We start from the raw sequence: 25,688 nt of genomic DNA, 5'->3' as shown, positions 1-25,688 counted from the left end.
TACTTAATGAAAGAAAATAATAGACTACCTCTAGTTATTATAAATACTTAGTGCTTAAAGTTTTCATCAAAGAATTTATCATGCTATCATATTATTTCAAAATAATATGATATAATAATAAGGATATAAATGTAAATATATAAAAATAGTGTACTTACATGTAAGGTATACCTCTAGTGACTTCCTAAGCATTTTAAATCAAATATTAAATAAAAGAAGGTACAATGATGTCTGCAATTGTAATGCTCTCATTCAGAGAACACAGGGACATATGTTAAAAATTTTAGCTGGGGTTGTGGCTCAGTAGTTGAGTGCTTCCCTAGCTTGTGTGAGGCACTGGGTTTGGTTCTCAGCATTACATTTAAATAAGTAAAATAAAAGGTCCATTGATGAATAAAAATAAAAATAAATTTAAAAAAGATTTTATTTAGCTCATTAGTTACAAGGAAATCAGTAATATAAACCAATCAGTTCAAAGGAGAGTTTCAAGTACTATGCATACTGGTTGACAAGGAATGACAAAATGAGTTTACAAACAGATACAACTTCATCAATAACTAATTATTGTATCTCACAGGCACAATAATTTGCATTTCTGTGGACAAAAATCATTTTGCATTGCAACCAATTTTGCTCAACTATTCTGAAGTCCCTCAAACAGTGAAAGCATGTTGACCTTGATGGATGCACTATAGTGGGTGCTTAATGATGATAAATGATCATGATTACTTATTTATTTTTTCCTGTTTTATTGCATGGTACATATGTTTCCCAGAGCCTTGGCTTCTCTAGAATATCTTAGGTATTTCTTTCATCTGATAAATGAAAAGCATGTTTTGTCCAAAGTGACTAATAGTTTAACTTTACCAGTGATTGCAACTTTCCCTTGTTGCCAAGGAATAAAAAGGGAAACGTTTTACTAAATCAAGGAACATGGCAGCCTTTCCTAAGCAGAATATCTGCTGGCTCTTTGAGTGCAGCGAGAAAACATCACAGCCTTGGAGAGGGAGCTCAGAGAAGGGAGGCTAAGGAAGGTGTGATAAATCTTCATCTTTGGGATGTTCACATGGAAGGTCCTCATGTCATTCAAATTGCCAATAGTAAGAGGTACTTGCCAATCAGTGATCCGGCTGCTGATGGCATCAGGACAGCTTCACATCTTGCCACTTTCTTCCTGGAGTTGTTTTGATGGAGAGAATGCAATATGAAAGGAAAATTCATCCTTAAAATTGACAGCAAGCCCACACATCATGCATCCCATAGTTACAACGTGGACCATCCTGTGAGCACCTTCAGTGAGAGTGCAGGACGCTGTCCACCTGTGAAGCTCTGGTTGTTCTCTTCCATTCTGAGGAGTGCACATCTGATCAAAGTTGCTTTAGGATGTTGCTTCATGTGATAGATTTTATAACAACCCTAAGGGGCAAATTATTTTGCAAATAGTCAATAAAGCCAAGAACTATCACTTTAAAAGTAAGGGTTTATGAAGCTCTGACAGGTAGGAGGGAAAATGCCATCCAAACTTTTTATGATATCAAATAAAATTAACTACAGGAGATTATTTGTCAAACAGTGAATATTGTATCACCACTTACAGTTTAACATTCTGCCTGTGAGTTAGAATAATGCTCAGGCATTCAAGAGCACATTTATATAAATATATATGTGCTAATGTAATACATGCTTGTTACTTTTATTTATGTCATAATAGTATTTATTTTTACCAAGATCATTACAAAAATATTTAGAAAATATTTAATATTTTTCAAAAGAATGTACCTATCCCATTACATGAATATACCTATCTTATTTATTACCTCTGCTCTTCAATTTGACTATTGTTAGACAATTGTCCTCTCTGCTTTTATCTTTTTATAAAATTATATAAAAATTACTTTTATAAATATTCTTGAGCTTGTCAGGTTTTTTTTTAGTAAATTTTGAATTTTCTCTATGCATGCCTATTTAACTGAATTTACCCATTTGAATGTAAACCTTGGAAAACAATAGATTTAACCATTTTTACAATGTAAAATGGTTAAGTTGAATTGATGCACATGAATTAGAAATAGATCATTTCTTAACATAGAAAACAGCCTCTGGTACAGCTAATGTTCATTACCCAGTTTAATACATTGAAGACCACATGATCCTATTACTACTACTACTACTACTACTACTACTACTACTACTACTGCTGCTGCTGCTACTACTGAATATTGAGCCCAGGAGTGTTCTCCCACCTACCACCTAAGCTACATCCACAGTCTCTTTTATTTTGTATTTTTGAGACAGGGTCTCTAAGTTGCTGAGGCTGGCCTTGAACTTGTGATTCTCCTGCCTCAGCTTCCCAAGTTGCTGGGATTACAGGTATGCACTCCAGTGCCCAACTCCAGATTCTTCTCAAACATTGCGCATTGCAAGCTTTAAGAGGATTTTATTCCATTCCATTCATTGATTGAATTAATTCCTTGATTCCAATAAATAGAATCTTCATTGCCTGTTCTTTGAAATTGTACAAGTGATTGATAACATAACGTCAAAGACAGATGAATGAAAACCACCTATGTTCTGTTATCATTCTTTAATTCTTTTTTTTTCAAGCAATTGTTGAATTAAGTTTGACAGTTTGAGGTTTTATTTGAATTATAGTTCTTGAGTAATGCACAGATGTTAAATAATCCATGATAAAAAGCTAGAAAATAAATGTACCTTTGGTCACACTGGTAAAATAAAGAAATAAATTCCAAGTTACAGATCAATCTAGAACCCATAGAGCTATGGCATTTACTTTTTTTCAGGGGAGGTACTAGAGATTGAACCATTAAGCCACATCCCCACCCCTTTTGTGTGTGTGTGTGTGTTTTATTTAGAGACAGGGTCTCATTGAGTTGCTTCAGGCCTTGCTGAGTTGCTGAGGCTGGATTTGAACTCATCATCCTCCTGCTTCAGCCTCTCAGGCTGCTGGAATTATAGGCATGCACCTGGCAATACCTAATATTTAAATGATGGAAAAAATAAAGAAATTAGATTCCATAAGCTTGAAAAGAATAATGCTTTGCAATCAACACAAACAAGTTTTTTTTTTAAATAGGGCAAATAATAAAAAAATTCAAAAGCTAAAATCTCATGAAACACAACCAAAATTATTAATTTGATTTATGATTTGTTTGGCATTATGCTGTTAAGAAATGAGGCACCCATTTCATATTCACAAGTTAAAATATTTACTGAATCAGAATTAGATCATGTAAGACCCATAACTTATTATATAGGCCAAAGCAAAGATTTTTTTCATATGTTTAAAATGTTGTTATGGAAAAGAAAAAGCAAGGAGAATATTTGATAGAGATCATATTGTGCTCCTTAGAACCTTAAGCATTACCACCTAGCCTCCTACAGAAAACATTTGCAGACTCTTGTTTTAGATAAATGCCTTGTAATTTGATTCTGCAACAAGTCCCTTTGTAATGCTTTCCTTTCTTTAATAGTAGTGTGCACTTTTATCCCTTCTCTTAATCTGGCAACACGTGAATCTAAGTTCCATTATCAAGTTATGTACTGTAGCTCAGCAGATAGTGGGAGAGTTCAGATCACTAATTTTCTACATGTTTGAATTTATGTGTGGGTAATATTGCCTAATTCAAATCAAAGTTGTGGTCTTGCTCATACTTACCAATGAAAGTATTTCTCTTCCACAAAGCCCACACGGTCAAGGTAAATTATATCATAAGCATCAGCATTTGTACGTTAGTTGATGGGTGTGATGAGACTTTTAACATGTAACTTATTATATTGGAAATGATCAAGTATCTGTTTAATTTCTGTTCGCTCATGGAACAGCCTATACTGTTCTTTTATTTGTCATTATGTGCCCTAGAAGTGAGATATCTCCTTTTTCTTTTTGTACTAAGTTGTTAACACTAGAATGTAGTCTTTGGTTATATATGTGACTAAAGCACTAAATACTGTTAGTAGAAAAGCCAATCTAAATATTTCTGTTCAGTCAACATAAAACTAGTTTTAAAATATTCTCAAATGCACACACATTCTAACACACAAAAACACCTCCAGGGTAGATATTAAACATGTTTAGATACATAGGAGCATCCAACTATATTTTTAAGTAGCATTTTCCACACTTCACAAATACAGAGGCTCTTACATGAAATACGGGCTATGACTTGACTTATTTTAACTTCACCTTCATTTTAATTTCTCTTACTAATGCTACATGATGCCAAAATTTATTATTTCTTCTTCGATGAAATTTTAAAAGTCAAACATCTCTTCTTTTTGATGTGCAATAATTCCTTGTCATGAATTTAAAATCTTAATCCCCCCCACCCCGACTTTTTAAACTTCTGAATTCCAGGTATTATCCTACATTTGATTAACTCTGACTTGTGTCCTTCTCACCTATCTAGTGAGTGATGTAATGTGTCACCTCCTATCAAAATTTGAAGCTACAGTCCTCAGAATAAATGCTGTGGACTAGCTTGGTGACGTTGTGGATTTCCTCCTGTCTTTGTCTCTGTGTGCAGGCTGTCCCAACAACAGCAGTGCCTGAGGCTCATCTCCATTGGTGGCACAGTGGTGGATCCAATCTCAGTACAGCAGGGGACGCTGGGGAGTTTCAGCGATCTTCAGATAGACACCTGCAGCATCACCGACAGGTAGGGTCCTCCTGGGTCATCTCAGCAGATGCCTCCAAAGCTAAAAGGAAAAAAAGGCAGACGCATGGGGGGAAAGTGAATTTCATTCGCTTATTCTCTCTTTTTATCTACTATCTTTCTGCAGGGAATAAAATAGTCATATTACAGTGAGGATTCAAAACCTTCATTTTTAGTTGTATAAACTGTGTTTTTCGAATGATAGCATTTTATAAAAAGGCGTATGTATACCTTAAGAATTTTAATTAAAAATGGCCCCATGTTACTGGGCTCTTAGTCATCAACCCAGTGCTGGCCACCATGCCACTTGTGGGTGGACATGCTGAGGGGCAGTGTGTCTGGACAAGTCACTGTTGTTTTCATTTGTGGTGTCAGCTACCAAATACCAAATCTCTTCCATGGAGCAGATATGAAGTAATCTCTGGAACTTCACCACAGAGGTTGGTGAAGAGAGTTGTGTAATGACAAACTCAGTGAAAGATGGAGACTACAAGAAAAATATTTTAATTTTTAACAATTAAGCATTCACACAGTTCACACTGCTAGTTATTATGCCTTATTTCTATTACTCTTTTGGCTGAAAACTTATAATCACTTAGAAGAATGATATTTCTCTGTATGAAATGCCTTATTGCCTTCCCCTTGGCATGTGCCATCAATAAATAAATGCAGATTATGACACGTAACTATAAGTGTGGAAACATCACATGGTACCCCACAAACCTATACAGCTTTAATGTCAATTAAAAGAAAATAAAGCCAAGAGTTAATGCTATATATTAAAAATAAAAAGTTAATACAAATTTTAGAATGTCCAAACTTACTGCCTTCTACTTCATCAGTAGTTTGTTAGTCATTCTGCTTTAAACATTAGCCATAAAACTGTCTTCTCCCCCTAAACTTGTTTCAGTTTACAAAGCATAGTGATATTTTAAAAGAACATAATTTCTATGAATTGAAATTTTCACTACTTAAGAACTTGATTTAACCAAGAATAATTTCCCCCTTGAAACTTCTGTCGATTTGTAGGAAAACAGCGAGTCAAAGAGGAAGAGTGTATCACAAAACAATTGTCCCAATAACTCTTACTTTTGCCTGTGGGGTTGGAATTCTTGGCAGAGACTTAGGACTGCGTGGACGGGACCAGGCTGTGTCATGAGGATGGTGGTTGGGAGCCGGTCACATGTGTCTGGAGATATGCCATGGAGCTGGTCACCTGCTCTTTGGGTGCCAGCTCACCAGGCAAGATGCAGGACCCTCAGCCAACAGAGGCTCACGGGGAGGTATCCCAGGGCTCTCACTGTGAGGACTGAGGTCAGTCAGCTCAGCTGTGATGCAAGTGTGTGATTTTTCTCCTTTTGTAAATCATTGATATCTTGTCAAGGACCCCAGATGTGATCTGTTCACATCTTATCTGTTGTGAAGTGCTATGGTTTGGATGTATTAATGGCTTCAGGAAGTGGGGCTTAGAGGGAGGAAGTTAGGTCACTGGGGGCATGCCCTGGAAGGGGAAGTTGGGACCCACACCTTCCTCTTTTTGCTTCTTGGCTGCCATGAGGTGAGCAGCTTCCTCTGTCATGTGTTCCGCCATGATATGCTGCCCCAGCCACTGTGCACTATAACCACTTCAGAGAAGGGTTTGTGGCTGTTATCCTTGATGTTTTGGTAACAGGGATTGAACTCAGGGGCACCTGACCACTGAGCCACATCCCCAGCCCTATTTTGTATTTTATTTAGAGACAGGGTCTCACTGAGTTGTTTAGAGCCTCACTTTTTGCTGAGGCTGGCTTTGAACTCACGATCCTCCTGTCTCAGCCTCCTAAGCTACTGGGATTACAGGTGTCTACCACCATGCTGGCTAAGAGAAGGGTTTTAAGGAACACTTTTCAAATGAGATTACAAATTGGGTTATCCACTATTTCATTCTTGGGTCAGTGTATGGAGTCTAGCCCTTCAACATGTTTTTATTTTTTTTATTATTATTATTAGTTGCTCAAAACATTACAAAGCTCTTGACATATCATATTTCATGCATTTGATTCAAGCAGATGTTTTTAAAACAACTATATATCATAAGCAGTAAAAATGGGAAACCTGGTGCTACCATTTGATACTCTAAAGAGTAAAAGAGCTTTGCTATTTCCCTTCTCATTCAGTTTGGAAATCCTGAAAACTCACTTCTAAATATCTTGAACACAGGTCTATGAACCTCTCTCACCCTTTTGGGGAATTAAAAATTATTTTAATTCACAAAATAAAAATTTGTTGTTCAAACACCAAAGCTAAAAAGCCCACTAAAGATATGGGATATGAAGTCACCCTCTTTTACCAAAATTTTAGGCTAAGCAAAAAACAGCCACGTGTACTCAGGATGACATGCTGCAGAGCACAGCCTCTTCCTTCAGACTCTCATGACCTTAGCGTTAAAAAAAAAAAAAAAAACAGTCCACCTTTGCCTTCCATGCCCTGTGTCATGGTCCAGGCCACCTGGAGCTCTCTGAACAGGAAGGCCTGCTACCTCCCCACTAGAACTGCCAGGTGGCACAGGCTCCCCACCTTTGACCCCACCTCTGCACGCTTTCTCCAGCATTAGTCTCCTTTACTCTAGGTGGCTTCTCTGAACTACATGTAAAATTGTCATTATTGACATGTTTACTTGAAAAAAAAATTACGATGAGCCTGTTCATATATTTCTGATCACTTAATAGTTCTTCTAAGATATCTTAAGTAAAACTACTTTATCAGCAGTGGTTTGCAATCTTCTTATGATTTGTGGAATCTTCACGTCAGGTTGATCTTAAAATGTTCCATATGTTAAGGAGGAGGGGAAGAGGGCCATGGGCAAGGAGAAGGGGAAGGGGAGGAGGACACCTGCCAATGGGCCTCCTCCACCCGGCCTCCTACCTTCTTACCTGTCCATCTGACACCTACTCATGGCTCTGGGTCCCTGTCATACCTTGACCCTTGAAATATTTGAAAATTGTGACTCTGATTGCCCATAATTATTCTCCTCTTAGACTAAACTCTTCTTAACTTGAGGTAATTAGTCAAAATCTTGACCTTAAACTTGTGGTACTTTGCTGGGGTGCCAGCACGCAGGGGTGCTGGGGGCACGGGCAGGTAATTCCGTGATCTCTTCTGCCACAACCCTTTCAGTTTCCTCGAAGGATCCTTTCGAAGCCCCTGGAGACTCCTGCCAGTGTCCACATGGTAGCTTCCTGCCTGGCCTTGTTCCTCCAGCCACAAGCAGGAGGTCTCACTTCCCTCCTCCCCTCCCCTCTCCGGCTCCTGCTCTGGGCCCCTGCAGGCAGGGCCAGGTCCTAGCTCCCCTGCACCTGCCTTTCCAATACACACTGCTTTCCCCCTGGAAGCCTTGGCCTCCAAGTTCTGGGCCTACAGTGAAGCATTCTCAGCCAAGGGACAAGGTGGGCAGGGGCAGATCCCAACCCAGCCTCTGGGAGGCCACCATTTGTCCCTGGAATCTCCACGCTATGCTTAGAAACTTGCCCGTTCACCCAGCACCCTTCTCCAAGTTCTAATAAGAACCTGGAGGCCAGTAGGCTGGAACAGCCTCACAGCTTTACAGTGGGATGCAACAGAATCCAGAAAGCTCTGAAAGTGCTAGAAATCCACTGTGTTCTCTATCATCATTGTGTTGGCTATTTGGGGTCCCCAGAGACTCCCCATGTACTTTAGAATAAATTTTTCTATTTCTAAAAGTAAAAATTTAAAGCCATTGACAATTTTATAGATATTTCATTGAATCTATGATAGATCTTAACATTGTTAAATCTACCATTAATTGATCACCCATTCTAAATCTAAAGGGCAACATGTGGACCCAAGTTAAATGTTCTTCACGATTCCTGGAGCTATGTTGCATTATGATGGAAGGTGCTCCTATCTCTCTCTCTCCTCCTTCTCTGTCTCCTCTTCTTTGAAAAATGTCCACAATGAAGTATAGTGCGTGGCAAATTTTATATTTGTAATTTATTTTCCCAGCCACACATTTAGTTAGTATTTTGTCACAACAGAAAAAAAAATATGACGTGTTGAAAGTTGTCAAAGATACATATGATCAGTTATAGGCCGGTAAATGTATTTAAATAAATGTATCATGATGACCAGAAAATCTTGATGACAAATCACTAGTAACACGGCATTTTCTTGGGTATGTTGTACTTTTGCATTAATCTATTTTTAGTAAAGAGGGTTTTCATTTTATGCAGACTAACCAAGGAGAATACAGCCGTATCTGTTTCCTTACAGATGCCTGCCCAGCTTCTGTGAACATGGGGGTGCATGTGCCCAGTCCTGGGACACCTTCTCCTGCAACTGCGATGGCACAGGTTACACTGGAGAGACCTGCCATTCCTGTAAGCCTTCCACCTCATTGTCCTCATTTCTGTGTCTTTGTCACTTCATTTCCTTTTCATTCATTGTTTATGTGTGCCTGCATCTCTGTGATCACATATTCAAATAAGTCTTTATTAATTAATTGTTAATTAATTAATAATATTATCAATTAATAAGTATTTAATAATAGTTAATTTCTAGATTATATTTAAACCACCTCACTTTATTTTATCATTAATTAGTTATCCCTCACCATGTTGGGGAACAAACCCAGAGCCTCATGCATGCTGGCAAGCACTCTACCACTGAGCCTGGCCCCCAACCCCAAGCTCATTTAATACAAGGGTGTTGAGACAGTGTACAGAAATATGGAGTACTAAGTCGGTTACACAAAAGAAGCTGGTAAATATGATGAATTAGGTATGGTAGAATAAAAGAGTAAAATTAAGCTAGATTAAATCAGGAATGCATGATGTCACAAATCATTTCTTTCCTTGAGTGGGGCTGTAGTTTCAATTGAGAATCCTTTTAATCAAAGAAAAGTAGAAAAATACTCAATTGCCTGGCTTTCAACATTTATTATTAAATGTAATAAAATTAAGTATAAAAATAACGGGATGGAAATTATAGAAGAGTCAATTAGATATCAGCTAAAAACTAGCAGACCTTTAAGGTCTCTTACAACTGTAATTTTCCTTGGTGGTAATGATAATTATAAGTGAATAATTATAAAAGTATGCATTTATGGAGTACATAAATATATCTATCCTCATGCAAATAGTGATTTGCATGAATTAACTCATTTAACCCTAATGCAGCTTCAAGAATAAAGTACTCTTATTATCCTCATTGCAAACTGAGGACAGAGAGAGGTCAAGTAACTTGACCTTCAGACTACTTAAAGGCACCCTGAGGATTTGAACTTCAGGAAGTAGGCTCTAGATCCTTAGCTCCAGCATTTGAAGGGTGCTCCTCATACCAGAAGCTACAGAGTCACTGGGAACGTGTTACAAATAAAGAACCTCAGGTCTCACCCAAACCTACTGGACCTGAATCTCTTGGGATGGAGCCCAGAGGTCTGTTTGAACCAGCTTTGCATGTGCTCCTAATGGACACTGTAGGAAGCACTTCTAGGTGACTTGCTATAACTTGTCTATACTGCCTCTCCCGAGTAGACGTCATCTGTCTTTAGTGAAGAATCATCCTCTATCTTTTAAAGCCCAGACTAGTTTATTGACCACTAATTTGTTAATGATTAGAACATGCCAGAAGCCTTGAAAATCTCTCTCTCACACACACACCCTTTTTTTTGTTGTTGTTGTTTGAACTTTTAAAGTTTTCTTCTTTCTGTGCATCTCCGCTGACATTTCTCCAAGTCTCCTTGCAAACAATGTGCCATTCCCTGGGTCTTTAAAGAAACAGTGTAAGACAGGAAATCATCACTTTGACTCCCTTGCACTGAGGTTCTTCTTGAAACTTATGGCAACTCCTTGTGACTTCTTTAATTTGATTTTTATAAAAACTGTAACAGGAAGGCAGGGTGTGGAGTGTTATTAACTCTGCGCTCTGCATGCAAATGAGTCTTAGGGAGAATCCTGTGCTCCCAGCTTGAGGATCTAGACAAGAGCTTCTCAGGGCAGCAGACAGCCCATGGCCATCTCTGCTGCAAATGTAACTCAGAGCAAATCTGAGGGAAAATATCAGAAATTTGAAGAGGAGCTATTCAGATTTCACTCTGATGTAATGATATGGTTGCTAATTGTGGTTCTCCATAATTGTGGCTTCCAAACAGGTACACCAAGCAAAGGTGAAATTTCACCAAGCCCACAGTCAAGGACCATGAGACAAGACTGCTTAGAGTTAAAACAGGTCATTTTTGTTTGGGACACTCATATAATTATATGTGTACACATTGTCATTTAAGTCAAGAAGTTCACATAAAACAAGAATTCTCCTAATTTGTTCACTATGTAGGTCTAATCATTGTCATTAATATGAATGAATCCGAGCAGGCATTTATAAATTTGTGCATTTAAATAAATATACAAGTGGGAAAGAATGACAGAAAAGCAATCTATCCTATTTGTGTTTTCATCTAAGAAGTTTGTTAAATAACTCTGTTGATTTGGACCATCTACCGTGGGGCCATTCTCATTTGACAGCTGGTTGTATTTACCTTAAGGTTGCTTAGATTTAAGATGTCCTCTTGCAAAGTTTTCTTCCTCCTGTTTTGCAAAATGAGAGAGAATAACTCTCACCCCCTTCCTTGGGCTTTGCTGTGGACCCAGAATAAGTCAACCTCATCAAGAACAAAGAAAATAACGCAGATTGGGAGCTAATTAGAATTGCAGTGCAGGAAAACACACATTTAAGCAATCTTGAAAAATGTATCCTGAGGTTTTACTAAATGGCAGAGAATTTATAGCTTTAAACCATGAGGGGGTTGGAAGTGGCATGACTTGTTGGAAGGTATTAGGTTGCTGGCGGAGGTTAAGCTGTTCTGTAAGGAAGGGAATTTGAATAGAATCATGAATCCACAGCAGATAGGATTCAGATTCACAGATTTCTCTAAAATGCCCCTTCAAATCTTTGACACTAGGCTTCAGAATCTTCATCTTCCTTGCTCAAAAGCAAGAGAACATTTACGTATTGAAACTACAATCCCTAGACATTGCCCAGTGACCTCACATTCCCATGAAAATCTTCATTTTAGTCACCAGTACACTCTTTCCTTTTTCTTCAAATAGAACTATATGCCAAATATTTATTTAACACCTAATGATGTTCAACACTTAAATCCATCTTGACTTGCTAATGTCCTTCTCCTTTGTTAGTGAAAGTAAATTTAATTTATAATATGTCACCTTTCTGTCTTCTACCTAATCAAATATAATGTCAAACAAACTAATAAAAATGATGTCAGGTAATATGTATCATGTGTCTGTAATTCAGAAATGGAAACATTTGGACACTAATTAAACCAATTGAGGGATCCCTTCTGCTTCTGATGGGTGATGTTCTCCTACAGTGCTGTATGAGCAGTCCTGTGAGGCCCACAAGCACCGAGGGAGTCCTTCTGGGCTTTACTATATTGATGCTGATGGCAGTGGCCCCCTGGGACTGTTTCTTGTGTACTGCAACATGACAGGTACGTCAATAACCTTCAGACCTGGATATCAACTGTTTATGCCCATGATCAGGATAGACCAGGGAGAGATTTGCTGGTTGGCAGCATTGTTAAAACATTCAACTTGATATATTGGCTAATTTTATTATCAATAAAACTTCCTTGTATTTCTGACTTACCTTGGTTGGGTTATAGGTGAAACTTAATGTTCTGCTATGACTGCAACACTAGTCACAATTACATATTTTTCATATGCACCATTTTGACATAAAGCTTTGATTCTGTGATTTACATATTTTAAAAACTTAGAACAAAAAAGAGATTTTTAAAAGTACTAATAAGATATGTATGTATGTGTGTGTATCTATATCTTCAATAGCATGTAATTTTTATAATATAAGAAATTTAATTTGTGTTAATATTATAAAACCACTCCTGGTTTAGATATTATTACAAATGAACACAGCTTGATTGTTTAAGGTTGCTGTAAAATGCCACTTAGGTAATTAAATTTTTACAGAAATCTGCCCTAGCAAATTTCAGTGAGCTCTCTGGAAAAAAGAAATGTGAAATAAATAGTTCTCATTTAGTGTGCAGAGAAAAGGTTGTGAAGTCCTTTCAAACTGGACAGTGACCAAATGGACCAGCAAACACCTAGAAAAGAAGGAAACAAACAAATGAAAGTACATAGAAATTAAAAATGCTTTAGTGAAGATTGCCAAAGAATGTTTAAAATGTGAATATTCCAAAAATTTAGAACCACGTGATCAGCAAAGCACTGAAGATATAAAATACAGAAGTCCCACCAACAGGAACTCACCATCTCCCAAACTCCCTGGTTCAAACAATCATACTAACGCGAGAAGGGTCCTGCACCCAGAGCATCAGTCATGCAGCTTTCCCGGGATCCCTTGCTGTGGTTCAGCTTCTTCACAATGGGTTCTTGCAGTAATGTGGTCTTGGCAAATAGCAAAGGACTTAACCAAGGTCACCCTTGCAAGGATCTTGTCATTGTTTGAAGATGAGAAGAAGGAGGCTTGGTGAAGTTGGTAAGGGAAGCATCTAATGACAAAATCTAGTTAATGACAGAGGAATCACTAAACTCCCCTAGAAAAAGTCATCTTCTCTCTGGAGGTTGCATTGCTTAGAGCAGATTAAGCAAAAGCAATTAAAAAAGGTGCTGTTGTCAAATATTGTTCCACTAGCTTGAAAAATGCATGTAGAGTGATAGCTTTCAGGAACCAGTGGCTTCCATCTGTCTTGCTAAGGAGTTTGGAAGTCACTGCTCCATCTTACTAAGTCAAAAACTGGACAAAATGAAAAATCAATGACTCTTCCTAGATCTAGCAAAGATGTGAAGTCACAGAGCAGACTGCTGTCCCCCCATTGGAGAGAGAAGCAGGCAGACACAGAGAATCACCCCTTCCCAGAGCCTGCGTGGGAAAACCTAAAAGGTGATTGACAAATTGCTGGAGTCCCTGTGGAGACAAGTCTGGGAATTGAGATCTGCAGTCAGAGAAAAATCCTTATGCTTGAGGAGCTTGACCTGTGTCTTACAGTGATATTGGAGGAAAATCTCCTCATGCTTCCAGAAGGATAAGTGGAGAAAGAATCACCGGGAAACACTCACCAGAGCATTCTATTCTCCTTGACCTGCCCTTGAGAAAGAATGTTTTCAGAGCCTAAACTATTGGGATCTATTTCAGAGCTTAGCCTACTTAGGAAAAGGGAAATGCCTGAGGATGCTGGGGAGGGAGCTGAGGCCACAGTGCGGAGGCCCAGGCTCATGATGGCATCACACAGGCCCTCCCACTGGCTGCATCTCACTTGATTCACTAAAGGTCTGGTGGCATCATGACTTGCACCAATGCATCACCCCTGGCTATCAGGAAAAAATGTCAAGGAAAAACAAAAATAGAACAAACAGCAGAAAACAATTCAAAAGAGAAAGAGGAAGCCATAGAAACAGACTCCAATATGGCAGGGATGTTAGAATGAGCAGACGAGGAACTGAAAACCACTGGGACTAACAGATTAATGGTCTAAGAGACCAAGCAGACAGCATGCAAGAGCAGAGGAGCCGTGCATCCAAGAGGAGGGAATTCTCACAAAGAAGGAAAAAGGATGCCAGAAATCCAACTATTGGAACAAAAATGAAAACATGCCTCAGATGAGTTCATTTGGAGACTGGATATAGCAGAGGAAAGAAATCTCTACGTTTGGGGATATCAAAATAGAAATTTCCAAAACTGAAAAGCCAAGACATTTAAAAAAAAAAGACTGAAAAAACTAAACCCAGAATATCATGAGAATTGTGATATAATTATAAAAGGTGTAACTTCCATGTAAACGGAATATCAGGAGAAGAAATAAAGAAAGGTACAGAAACAAATTTTGAAGCAATAATAACTAGGATTTTTCATGAATTTTTGTCAAAACATCCATCACAGATCCAGGAAGTTTAAAGAACACTAAAACAGGACATGCTAACACCACTGCCAATGTAAAACCATGCCTGGGCACGGACATTCAAACTGTGAGCCATCAAAGGTAAAGAAAAACCTTGATAAAACAAAACAATAACAACAACAAAAACCCACCTCACCTCCACAGGAGCAAAGATAAGAATCATATCCGACTTCTCAACAGAAATCCCACAAGGAAGAAGAGGTTTACAGGTGAGTAAGTCTTCTGATGCTCTCTGGGACAGCCGTTTTCCAGATAGATCTCAAACCTATTTTTCTATTATTACACTGTGATCATGCATGACTGCAAATGTGTTAAAGTGAGTTACCCAGGACCATCCAACCACGACTCAGGACCTAAGATGGCACGTGACTGATTATCTTCAAGGCCCCCCTGAGTGTCAGGTGTCTGTGGATTTGATCCAGTCGACAGGAGAAACCTGAAGGTGAATGCAGAGTAGGAGTCATGCACACAGGATGGTCAGGAGTTTAAAGATTTTAAAATGAAAAGAAATTCATGCTGAGAACCTTGTGAAAGGAAAGAGCCTTGGAACTGAGATTGCTGCAGGAGGCCTGGGCAGCCCCTCTGTGAGGACAGCAGGCCATGGTCATTGAATTCAAGCCTGTGTTCCCTCCTTCAGTTCACAGGTTCTGTCTGTCCTTTCCGTCCATTCGTGGACACTGTGCTCTCCATAGGAACCATGGCCAAAGGTTTGTTCCAGCCACACTGCCGGCTTCCTTGTCTCTCTGTTTGTTATTTTGATATGGTAGGAATATGGTTTGTTATTTTGATATGGTGAGCAGCAGTAAGACAGTTAAACTTCTCTTACATTTGGAGACCAAGTCATTAAAAATCCTGAGATGTGACAGGATGGGAGGGTGATTTCTCAATAGAAAACCTAATATAGCTGGGCATGGTGGCACACACCTGTAAACCTAGTGACTGGGGAGGCTGAGGCAGGAGGATTGCAAGTTCAAAGCCAGCCTCAGCAACTTATCGAGGCCCTAAGCGACTCAAGAGAGACCTTGTCTTAAAATAAAACATAAAAAGGGTTGGGATATGGCTCAGTGGTTAAGCATCCCTTTGGTCAATTCCTGGACTAAAAAAAACCCCAAAAAACAAACAACAAAAAACACACGTACTACATTGCTTTGATTTTGAATTCTTAAAAATGTATATCCATATGAATTTTCCCCATCCCTACAGTTTGGAAAACTCCTATGTAAAGTGTCCCTTATACTAAATATGTCTTTTTTTTAGAAGCTAAAGGACCAGGCAGCATTGATGTAGTTGAACTGGAGTGACTTCATAGCAGCTCCTTGTCCACTGACCCATAGCTATCCATTCAGCTAGGCGATACTTTACACCATCAAGCATGAGTTCCCTTGGGAACTTTCATTAAGAACCTAAAGTTCTTCCCTTGGAAGTTTGCTCTTTTGTGGGTTGTTTTTTTTTGTTTTTGTTTTTGTTTTTGTTATTTTATCAAAACAACCTAATGGTTGGGTGTGGTGGCACATAGCCTGTAATCCCAGAGAATTGGGAGGCTGAGGCAGGAGGATTGCAAGTTGGAGGCCAGCCTGCACAACTTAGCAAAGCCCTTTCTCAAAGTAAAAATACATAAAAGGGCTGGAGGTTTAGTTCAGTAGTACAGTGCCTCTGAGTTCAACCCCCAGTACCACAAAAAAAAAAAAAAAAAACAGACAAAAGTAAAAGAAAACAAATTCAACTGATCAGCACAACAGAAATACATCAGAAATTATCATCAGATGGACAAATGGCCAGGATTACTGCCTGGACGCTCTATGGGACGCCCAAGGCATGTCATTCTTCAGGGTTTGCTTACTGATAAGTTGATAGGCTTTGAACAAAGTTGCTTCCTGTGGAATTCCATCAATCTGTAGGTCCCATCATCCCCAAATGCATCTTTTATAAATTTATTTGATAATAAGGAAAATAAACACACAGATGAGGAAAATACTGAGCAAAAAAGATACATGGACATGCCCAGTTTAGCCTCATTTTTGTGTTGATGTAAAAAGTGATTTTTACATTATATTATTAGACAAGTCACAGAAATTTAATCATCAGTTCTCCCAATATATTATTCTCTTTGAGGCTGAATTCTGGCTAATGCGTTGCTAAACAAATCCAAGGCAAAAAGTTCACTGTGAACTCGCAGTGATTCAAATTTTGATTAAAAACTTAATTAAGATGAAATCTCAGTGTAGTTTTTTATTTGCACTTTCCTCCAAAATTACACTGAGATTTCATCTCACAGCAGTGAGAATGGCAGCCATCAAGAACACAAGCAATAATAAATGCTGGAGAGGATGGGGAGGAGAAGGAACACTTGTACACCATCGGTGGGACTGTAAATTAGTACAACCACTATGGAAATCAGTATGGAGTTTCCTCAAAGACTAGGCATGGAACCACCATATGCCCAGCTAGACCGCGTGTGGGTATTCATCATGAAGAATTAAAGTCAATATCCTGCAGTGACACATGCCCACCCATGTTGATAGCTGCACAGTTCTCAGTAGCTAAACTGTGGAACCAGCCTGGGTGTCAGTCAACTGATGAATGGCGACAGAAAATGAGGTATATATACACAATGGAGTTTTATTCGACCATAAAGAAGAATGAAATTATGTCATTTGCAGAAAAACGGATGGAACTAGAGACGATTTTGTTAAGTGAAATTAGCCAAACTCAGAAGGTCAAGGATTGTAGACTTTCTCTCATATGTGAGAGCTAGAGAGGAAAAGAAAGGTGGAGGTGGGGATCTAATGAATAGCAGAGGAAAGGGACCCGAGGAGGGAAGGAGGGGACCGAGGGGAAGTGCTGAAGAGTGGCATTGGCCTAATTATCTGGGTATATTGGTGCAGGCACAAATGAGTAAGGACAAACCCCACCATGTTCAGCTACAGTGCACCAATAACAACGCGGGAAAGAATTAACTGAAATAAAAGGTGTTTCGCAGCCTCTGACTCCTGCCCCGCGGTGACGCCTCCTCTTTGCCCCTTTGTGCTCCGCAGACGCTGCGTGGACGGTGGTGCGGCACGGTGGCCCAGACCAGGTGACCATCGGAGGCGGCCCCCGGGGGCACGCACGCTCGGTGACCTTCGCCTACGTGGCCAGCGCGAGGCAGCTGCGGGCAGCGGTGGCCCTGGCAGAGCGCTGTGAGCAGCAGCTGGCTCTGCATTTCGGCTCTGGGGCTCTGGGCAGCTCGCAGACCCACGAGGTAAGGAGGACCCCTGCCTGGGGCCGCGCTGCAGGGCGCCCTCTCAAGGGATGGATGCTCAGCATGCAGGACTAGTGACATGTTTTTTTTTTTTTTTTTTTAAATCAAAGAAACTTTGCTAATAACAGGTGCCAGTTTTGATAATTAGAGGAGAGTGGGGTTTTAGGGTGGGTGAGGGTTAACTGTTCTTTCTGGAGGACCAATCCACCTCCCCACTCTTCAAAATCTACCCCTCAATCCGCCTGTCACGCTGGATCCCTCCCTTCAGATTGTCTCAGTAGGTCCCGTACGTCGGATTCGAAATAATTACTCAAGTTATTACAAGAGTTTTCTGGCTGGTCTCTCATCCATTTCCCCCAGGTTATCTAATAGACTATCTTCATCCTCAAAAATGCAGATTATCTCGAGGAAGCGCTGCTTGCATCATAACCTTCTGCTCTTAAGTAGATGTTTCTCCCTCCTTCTAGGGACTCCCACAGTCTCTTACTGAACCCTTTGATGCTCCCCAATAAAGTTTTTTTTTTTTTTTTTAGCAAGTACTTTATTTTCATTAGTAAATACTGAGATTTGTCTTTCTTTCTTTCTTTCTTTCTTTCTTTCTTTTTTTAGAAATTCAGCAATCTAAACTAGTGTAAGTTAGCAGCATAGTAAAGCCACTCTTAAAATTTTAATCTACAATCTTCTATTCAAATGCACTGAAAGGTATTGGTGTTTGACTCCAAGTTGCAGATGTGTCCTTCAGAATCACTGTCCCATACCTGTACTGCCTCCCCTAATCCCCATGGCTCCTGGTCAGTTGGCCCCCATGGATCATTCCAGACCACAGTTCTTCTCTGTGCCAGAAATTTCCTGCTACTTTCTCTGCTTGGAATGGCCCCCTCCTGCCTTTCACCCTTGGATCTTACCTGTTGTCTAGATCTATGCAATCCTCACTTGGGTCCCTTCTCAGAGTGATCTAGTCTCCTTTGAATGCCTATCTGCTGGTTCCAGTGACTAAAAAGAGCAAAGGACTTGTTTCATCTCACATCTAAGTTTGAAGTCCAAGTCTATTCTGTAGCATCTGCAGAAATTCAAGCAATTGCTTAATCTTTTTTTAAGACAGAGAGAGAATTTTTAATATTTATTTTTTAGTTTTCGGTGGACAAAGCATCTTTGTTTGTATGTGGTGCTGAGGATTGAACCCGGGCCACTGGCATGCCAGGAGAGCGCACTACCACTTGAGCCACACCCCCAGCCCAATTGCTTAATCTTTTGCATCTGTTTCTTCTTCAGAGACACCGAACTGATCTCATGGAGTCCTACATAAATGAGATAGACTACATAAAGTTCAGGAAATAAGTAATCCTCACTCCCAGCTCTGTAGTTTTATTCTCGGTCCCAGCTCTCCAGGTTTTTATATTTATAGTTGTCATTACTGCGTTCAAGTATTTGTTAATTCATCATGGTTGAAGTTTAATCAGTGAGAAAGATGATTATAGTAAGCCAGACCAGGACTATGGAACAAAATATACTAGATAGTTACCAGGGAAAGCCAGGCATGAGGAAGAAAGGGAACAAGTCACATGAGAGTGACCTCTAATGGAACCAGTAAACAATATTTCCGGATGTGTCAGTGAGCAAGCACAGTGTGCATGGACCAGCCTGTACCCTGTGCACTACACAGGTGTGCTAAACCCTTCCAATGGGGTTGGGATTTAATTGATGCACTTGACAGCCGTTGTCCATTTGGTTTTATTTCTAGATACAAGATGAATTTGGAGAATGAATAATTAAAAGTGAAATAAGATGCATTTCTTAAACTACATTAGGAAAAATGTAGTGTCATTTTTCTCTGTCTTAGAGTTATTGTGGCAAAGGGGCCACTGGAGAATTTTAAATATAAACTTAACCCAGACAAACATGTAGAATGAACCTAAACCTTTCAGAAGCTCCTGATTTGGGAAGAGATGACATAGAAGGGTAACATGGGTTGAACTTTCCTTAGGATGTGAGCTCTGATCTGCTTTGCTTTATAATGTGTACAAGCAAGTCAGAAAGAACTTTAATCTGATGCCTTGCAAACTGTAAATGAAGTAATGTTGGACTTTGCAAATGTCTTATACCTGTAAATTACAATTTAACTGATCTGAGGAACAGCCTGGGCTTGGAATTTTGAAAAAAAATCTTCAGGTGATCTTTTGGAAACTACTGTGTTAGGGGCTAAAATAATTGAGAAAATGAAGTATTCTACTTCAGTCATTGAAAGTTTTCTGGTTTTCTTTTGAAAAAGAGCCTATAGTTTTCCCTTAGGATTTTATTGGTTTTTTAAATGAATTTTTAAAAATTTGAGCCAACTGCACATTCACACGCACTTGTGAGAAATCATCAAGTGAACCTGAGTACCTTTACCCAGTTCTCCCAGTGGTAATGTCTTGCAAAACTTCAGTGCAGTATCACAACCTTGTCAGTCAAGATACACAAGATTTCCATTGGCATGAGCCTCCTCTGGCTCAGTATCCACACCTGCTTCCACCTCCTACTCATCAGTGGTAACCCCTGGCAACCACTAATCCGTTCTCCATTTATTTTCCATTTGAAGAGTGTTATATAAATGGAATCAGAAAGTAGAAACTTTGGGGATGGACTTTTTCACTCAGCATAATCCTCCTTGAGATTCATTAGAACGCTGTCCCCATTATGAATGTGTGATCATTAGTGTCATTTTCCTGGGATCAAAATGGCCAAGATCACAATTGTTGGGTAATTACATGGTTAATTTTATAAAGGAAAAAAAGGTGCCCAAGTGGTTTCTAGGGTGGCTATATTAGTTTACATTCCCCAAACTTCCACTTTATAAGACTTTGATTTCTTCCACATCCTCCTTATGCTTTAGCAAAAGTTTTACTTTAATGAGGTCAGATTTATCATTTTTTCCCCTTTTGTGGGTTGTACATTTGCTGTTAAGTCTAAGAATTCTTTCTCTAATTCTATATCCTAAAGATTTAAAAAATTTTTTTCTAGTGGTTTATATTTTATAGAAAATATTTTATATTTTATGTTCCACTTTGGGATGATTTTTATGTGTGTGAGAGTTTGGCCCAGTTTCCCTAATGCCATTTATTGAAAGACTGTCCTTCCTCTTTTGAATTACCATTTCAACATTGCCAGATACCACTTGGGCATGTTTGTGTGGTGGGTCTATTTCTTGATTCTTTGTCTTCAAAATCTATATGTCTACCCTGCATCAATATCACAATGTCTTGATTTCTATGTAGTAGGTGAGAATTATTCCAACCACATATATTTTCAGCTAATTTGCTTAAATGCCTTGGGGCATAATTGCTGGATCTTATGGTAACGCTGGTAAGCCTATTAAGCACCAAATTGTCTTCCAAAATGCCTGGGCCATTTTATATTCCAATCAGCAATAAATGAGAGGTTCTGTTGCTTTACATCATGGCCAGCATTTGAAAAGGTCAGTGTTTGAATTTTAACCATTCTAACAAGTGTGCAGTAGTATCCCATTATTGTTTGTGTTTGCTGTTTCCTAATAACATGTGATTTTGAGGGTATCTTCATATTCTGCGTTTCATCAATAGATCTTATTTTTTTCTGGTATCTGTTCAGATCTTTTGCCTCATTCTAATTGGGTTACTTATGGAACTATTGAGTTCTACAAATTATTTGCATGTTTCAGATACAAGTCTTTTATTAGATTAGTGTTTTTCATTTTAGAAGCTTTTTAGTTTTTAAAAAATCCACTTTATAAAATTATTTTCATTGATGGGACTTTTGCTGTTGCATCTAAAAACTCATTGACACACCCAAGATCAACTTGATTTTTTCCTTTTACCTTCCAGAAGTTTTGTTGTATGGCATTTTAATTTTGATATGAAAGGTGGACAGTGCCTCGATTCACCTTGTTTTGAATGTGGATTGTTAGTTGTTCTAATACCACTTTTGCAAAAACTGTACTTTCCCCATTGAGTTGTCTTTGGTCTTTTTCAAAGTTCTGTTGATTATCTGTGCGTGGATGTATATGTAGGTCCTCTATTCTGTCCCATTGATGGGTTTATCTACTCTTTTCCCAATGCCATGCTGTCTTGAGTATTGTGGCTTTGTAGTGGGTCTTGAAGCCAGGTGCTACCAGTCCTCTGACTTCATTCATCTTAAGTAGTGTGTTGGGTATTGTCAGTCTTTGCCTTTTTATGTAAACTTCAGAATCAGTTGTCAATATCCACAAAGGAACTTGCTGCGATTTTAATGAGGCTTGCACTAAATCTATAGATCAATTTGGGAAGATCTTAACACTTTCACACTCTCAATTCTTCCTATCCATGGACATGATATATCTCTCCATTTACTTAGATCCTCTCTGATCTCCTTCTTCAGAATTTTATACTTTTTTCCCCATATAGATTATGTGCCAATTTTGTTAATTTATACCTAAATATTTAACTTTTAGATCTAGTGTAAAATATGTTGTGCTTCTAATTTCATCTTCCAGTGGTATACTGTTTTATATAAGAAAGCAATCAACTGTTGTCCTGCAGTCTTGAGCTAAACACTTTCTAGTTTAGATATTTCTGCTGTTGAGTTTTTTTAGGGATTTTCTGTATAGACAGTGATGCTATTTGTGAAAAAAAAGAGTTTTAATTATCCCTTATAATCTATATACTTTATTTCCTTTTTTGCTTACTATATTACCCAGAACTTCCAGTACAATGTGGAAAAGCAGTGGTGAGCAGTGATACCCTTTTCTCATTCCCAGTCTTCATGGGGAATTATCTTGACCCTCACTTTTAGGTCTGATGATAACTGTAGGTTTTTTTTAGATGCTCTTCACCAAGTGGATGGCATTCTCTTGTATTCCAAGTCTTCTGACAGTTTTTATTTATCATGAATGGCTATTGGATTGTATTGAGCACTTTTTCTTCATCTATTCATAGGACCATATGGTTTTTCTTCTTTAGCCTGTTGATGTGAGGAATAATGTGAATTAATTCCATGACATTCAAGGCATATGTGGAAATAAATCCCACTTGATTATGAGGCATAATTATTTTTGCATACTTTTGGATCCAGCTGATTAATACTTTTAAAGGTTTCAATTCCTATATTTAGGAGAGATTTTTCTGCAGTTTCTCTCTTTTCTTTTCTTTCTTTTTTGTTCTGTAAAATGTTTCCTAGTTTGGGTATTAGGGCAATGTGGGCCTTTTAGAATAAATTAGGAAGTATTCATTGTCCTTCTGTTTCCTGAACACATTGGGGAGAATTGGTATCATGTTAGGTAGAATTTTCAGATGAAATTATCTGGGTCTGAACCTTCTGTTTTGGAAAAATTGTTGATTCTTGATTCATTTTACTTAATAATAAAATCTATCTTCTTTTCTCATAGATGCTATAACCAAGTCCTAGACATGGGTTGTTTAAAATAAGAAAAAAATCATTGTCTCATATTTCTACAGGCTAGAATTACAAAATCAAAGTGTTAACAGAAACCTGTGGCATCTGTTGGTTTGTGGACAATCTTTGACATTCCTTGGCTTGTAGATTAATCACTCCAAACTCCCAACTTTACATGATATTCTCTGTGTGTATTTTCATATCATCTTACCTCTGTGTGTGTCTAGCTCAGTGTCCATATTTACCTTTCTTTAAAAAATAAGACAAGTCACATTATATTGGAGCCTACATTAATGATTTCATCTTAATTCAATTACCTCTACAAAGACCACATATTCAAGTTATATTTTGAGGTATGGAAGGTTAAGACTTCAGTGTAACTTGTTTTGGGTATGTGATCCCACCCATAACATAGAGATGTCTAGATTATTCCTCCTCGAGTGAGGCTTGGTAGATTGTGTCTTTCAAGCGGTTGCTCCAATTCATATCAATAATCAAATGTGTGTGTATTGAGTTGTTCAAAATAGTCCTCTAATATTATTTGGATGTCCATCAGATCATTAGCAATGGCTTATTTTTAATTTCCAATGTTAGAAATTTCTATCTTTCCTTCAACTCACCGATTGTTTCTTTTGCTAAGAAGAAGCTTCTTAGTTTGAATCCATCCCATTTATTGATTCTTGATATTAATTCTTGTGCTATAGGAGTCTTATTAAGGAAGTCATGGCTTAATCCGACATGATGGAAATTTGGGCCTACTTTTCTTCTAATAGACATAGTGTCTCTGGTTTAATTCCTAGGTTCTTGATCTACTTTGAGTTGAGTTTTGTGCATGGTGAGTGAGAGGGGATTAGTTTCATTTTGTTGCATATGGTTTCCAGTTTTCACTCCACCATTTGTTGAAGATGCTGCCTTTTCTCCAATGTATGTTTTTGGCACCTTTGTCTAAATATAAGATAACTGTAATTATATGGGTTAGTCTCTGTGTCCTCTATTCTGTATTATTGGTCTACAAGTCTATTTTGGTGTCAATACCATGCTGCTTTTTTTTTTTTTTTTTTTTTTTTTTTACTATTGCTCTGTAGCATAGTTTAAGGTCTGGTATAGTGATATCACCTACTTCACTCTTCTTGCTAAGGATTGCTTTAGCTATTCTGGGTCTCTTATTTTTCAGATGAATTTCATGACTGCTTTTTCTATTTCTATGAGAAATGTCATTGGTATTTTGATTGGAATTGCATTAAGTCTGTATAGTACTTTCGGTAATATGGTCATTTTGACAATATTAATTTTGCCTGTCCAAGAACAAGGGAGATCTTTCCATCTTCTAAGGTCTTCTTTAATTTCTTCCCTTAATGTTACGTAGTTTTTGTTGTAGAGGTCTTTTGCCTCATTCATTAAGTTGCTTCCCAAGTATTTTATTTATTTATTTGATGCTATCATTAAAGGAGTAGTTTCCCTTGTTTCCCTTTCAGAGGATTTGTCACTGATATACAGAAATGCCTTTGATTTATGGGTGTTGATTTTGTATCCTGCTACTTTTGCTGAATTCATTTACTAGTTGTAGAAGTTTTCTGGTGGAATTTTTTGAGTCTTCTAGGTATAGAATCATATCATCAGCAAATAGTGCTAATTCAAGTTCTTTCTTACCTATCTGTATCCCTTTAATTTCTTTTGTCTAATTGCTCTGGCCAGTGTTTCAAGAACTATGTTAACTATAAGTGTTAAAAGAGGGCATCCCTGACTTGTTCCAGTTTTACAGGGAATGCCTTCAATTTTTCTCCATTTAGAATGATGTTGACCTGGGGCTTAGCATAGATAGCTTTTACAATGTTGAGACATGTTTCTATTATCCTTAGTTTTTCTAATGTTTTGAACATGAAGAGGTGCTGTATTTTGTCAAATGCTTTTTTTTTTGCATCTATTGAGATGATTATATGGTTCTTATCTTTAAGTCTATTGACATGATGAATCACATTTATTGATTTCTATATGTTGAACATTGCATTCCTGGGATGAATCCCATTTGATTGTCAGAATGTTATATTTTATCTTCATTTATTCTTTCTTTAACGCTCCTTCTTTCTTTATCTAGAGCTAATTTTCTAATCCATATCATCTATCCTCCTTCTGAGAAACTTTTTGTTTTAACATGAATGGGGAATTGTAATGAAATTCTATATAAACTATGATAGTTTCCCTCCAGTTCTGGGTCCTAACCAGTTAGCCTTCCTCTTTCCTCCTTTCAGAATTTCCTGTGGTTCTTCTTGTGTGTTATCTCCAAGGTTTATCATTGTGCTTAGTCAGAAGAAGCAGGAAAAGATAAGTCTACATCATCTGGAAATTCCCCTGAAGTCTTTTGATTGTTCTCTAGAACACTTTAAGACACTTAAGCAGAACCAAAGATATTTGCAATCTCTCAAAAGATTATTTTTTA

At 38.2% G+C, this 25,688-nt stretch overlaps 1 protein-coding gene across 1 annotated transcript in view; it reads left to right on the top strand.

Annotated features, from left to right (window-relative positions):
- The window catches only part of LOC110597345 (contactin-associated protein-like 3), a 137,706-nt gene that overhangs the window by 72,347 nt on the left and 39,671 nt on the right, over positions 1-25,688 (top strand). The window contains 4 exon segments of the mRNA XM_078029832.1: positions 4,545-4,676; positions 8,943-9,049; positions 12,058-12,177; positions 17,661-17,866. Coding sequence (XP_077885958.1) covers positions 4,545-4,676; positions 8,943-9,049; positions 12,058-12,177; positions 17,661-17,866 — 565 coding nt within the window.

This window comes from Ictidomys tridecemlineatus, chromosome 13 (genome assembly GCF_052094955.1).
Source record: "Ictidomys tridecemlineatus isolate mIctTri1 chromosome 13, mIctTri1.hap1, whole genome shotgun sequence".
Taxonomy (NCBI): Eukaryota; Metazoa; Chordata; class Mammalia; order Rodentia; family Sciuridae; genus Ictidomys; species Ictidomys tridecemlineatus.
This window is presented reverse-complemented; position numbering and strand designations above follow the sequence as displayed.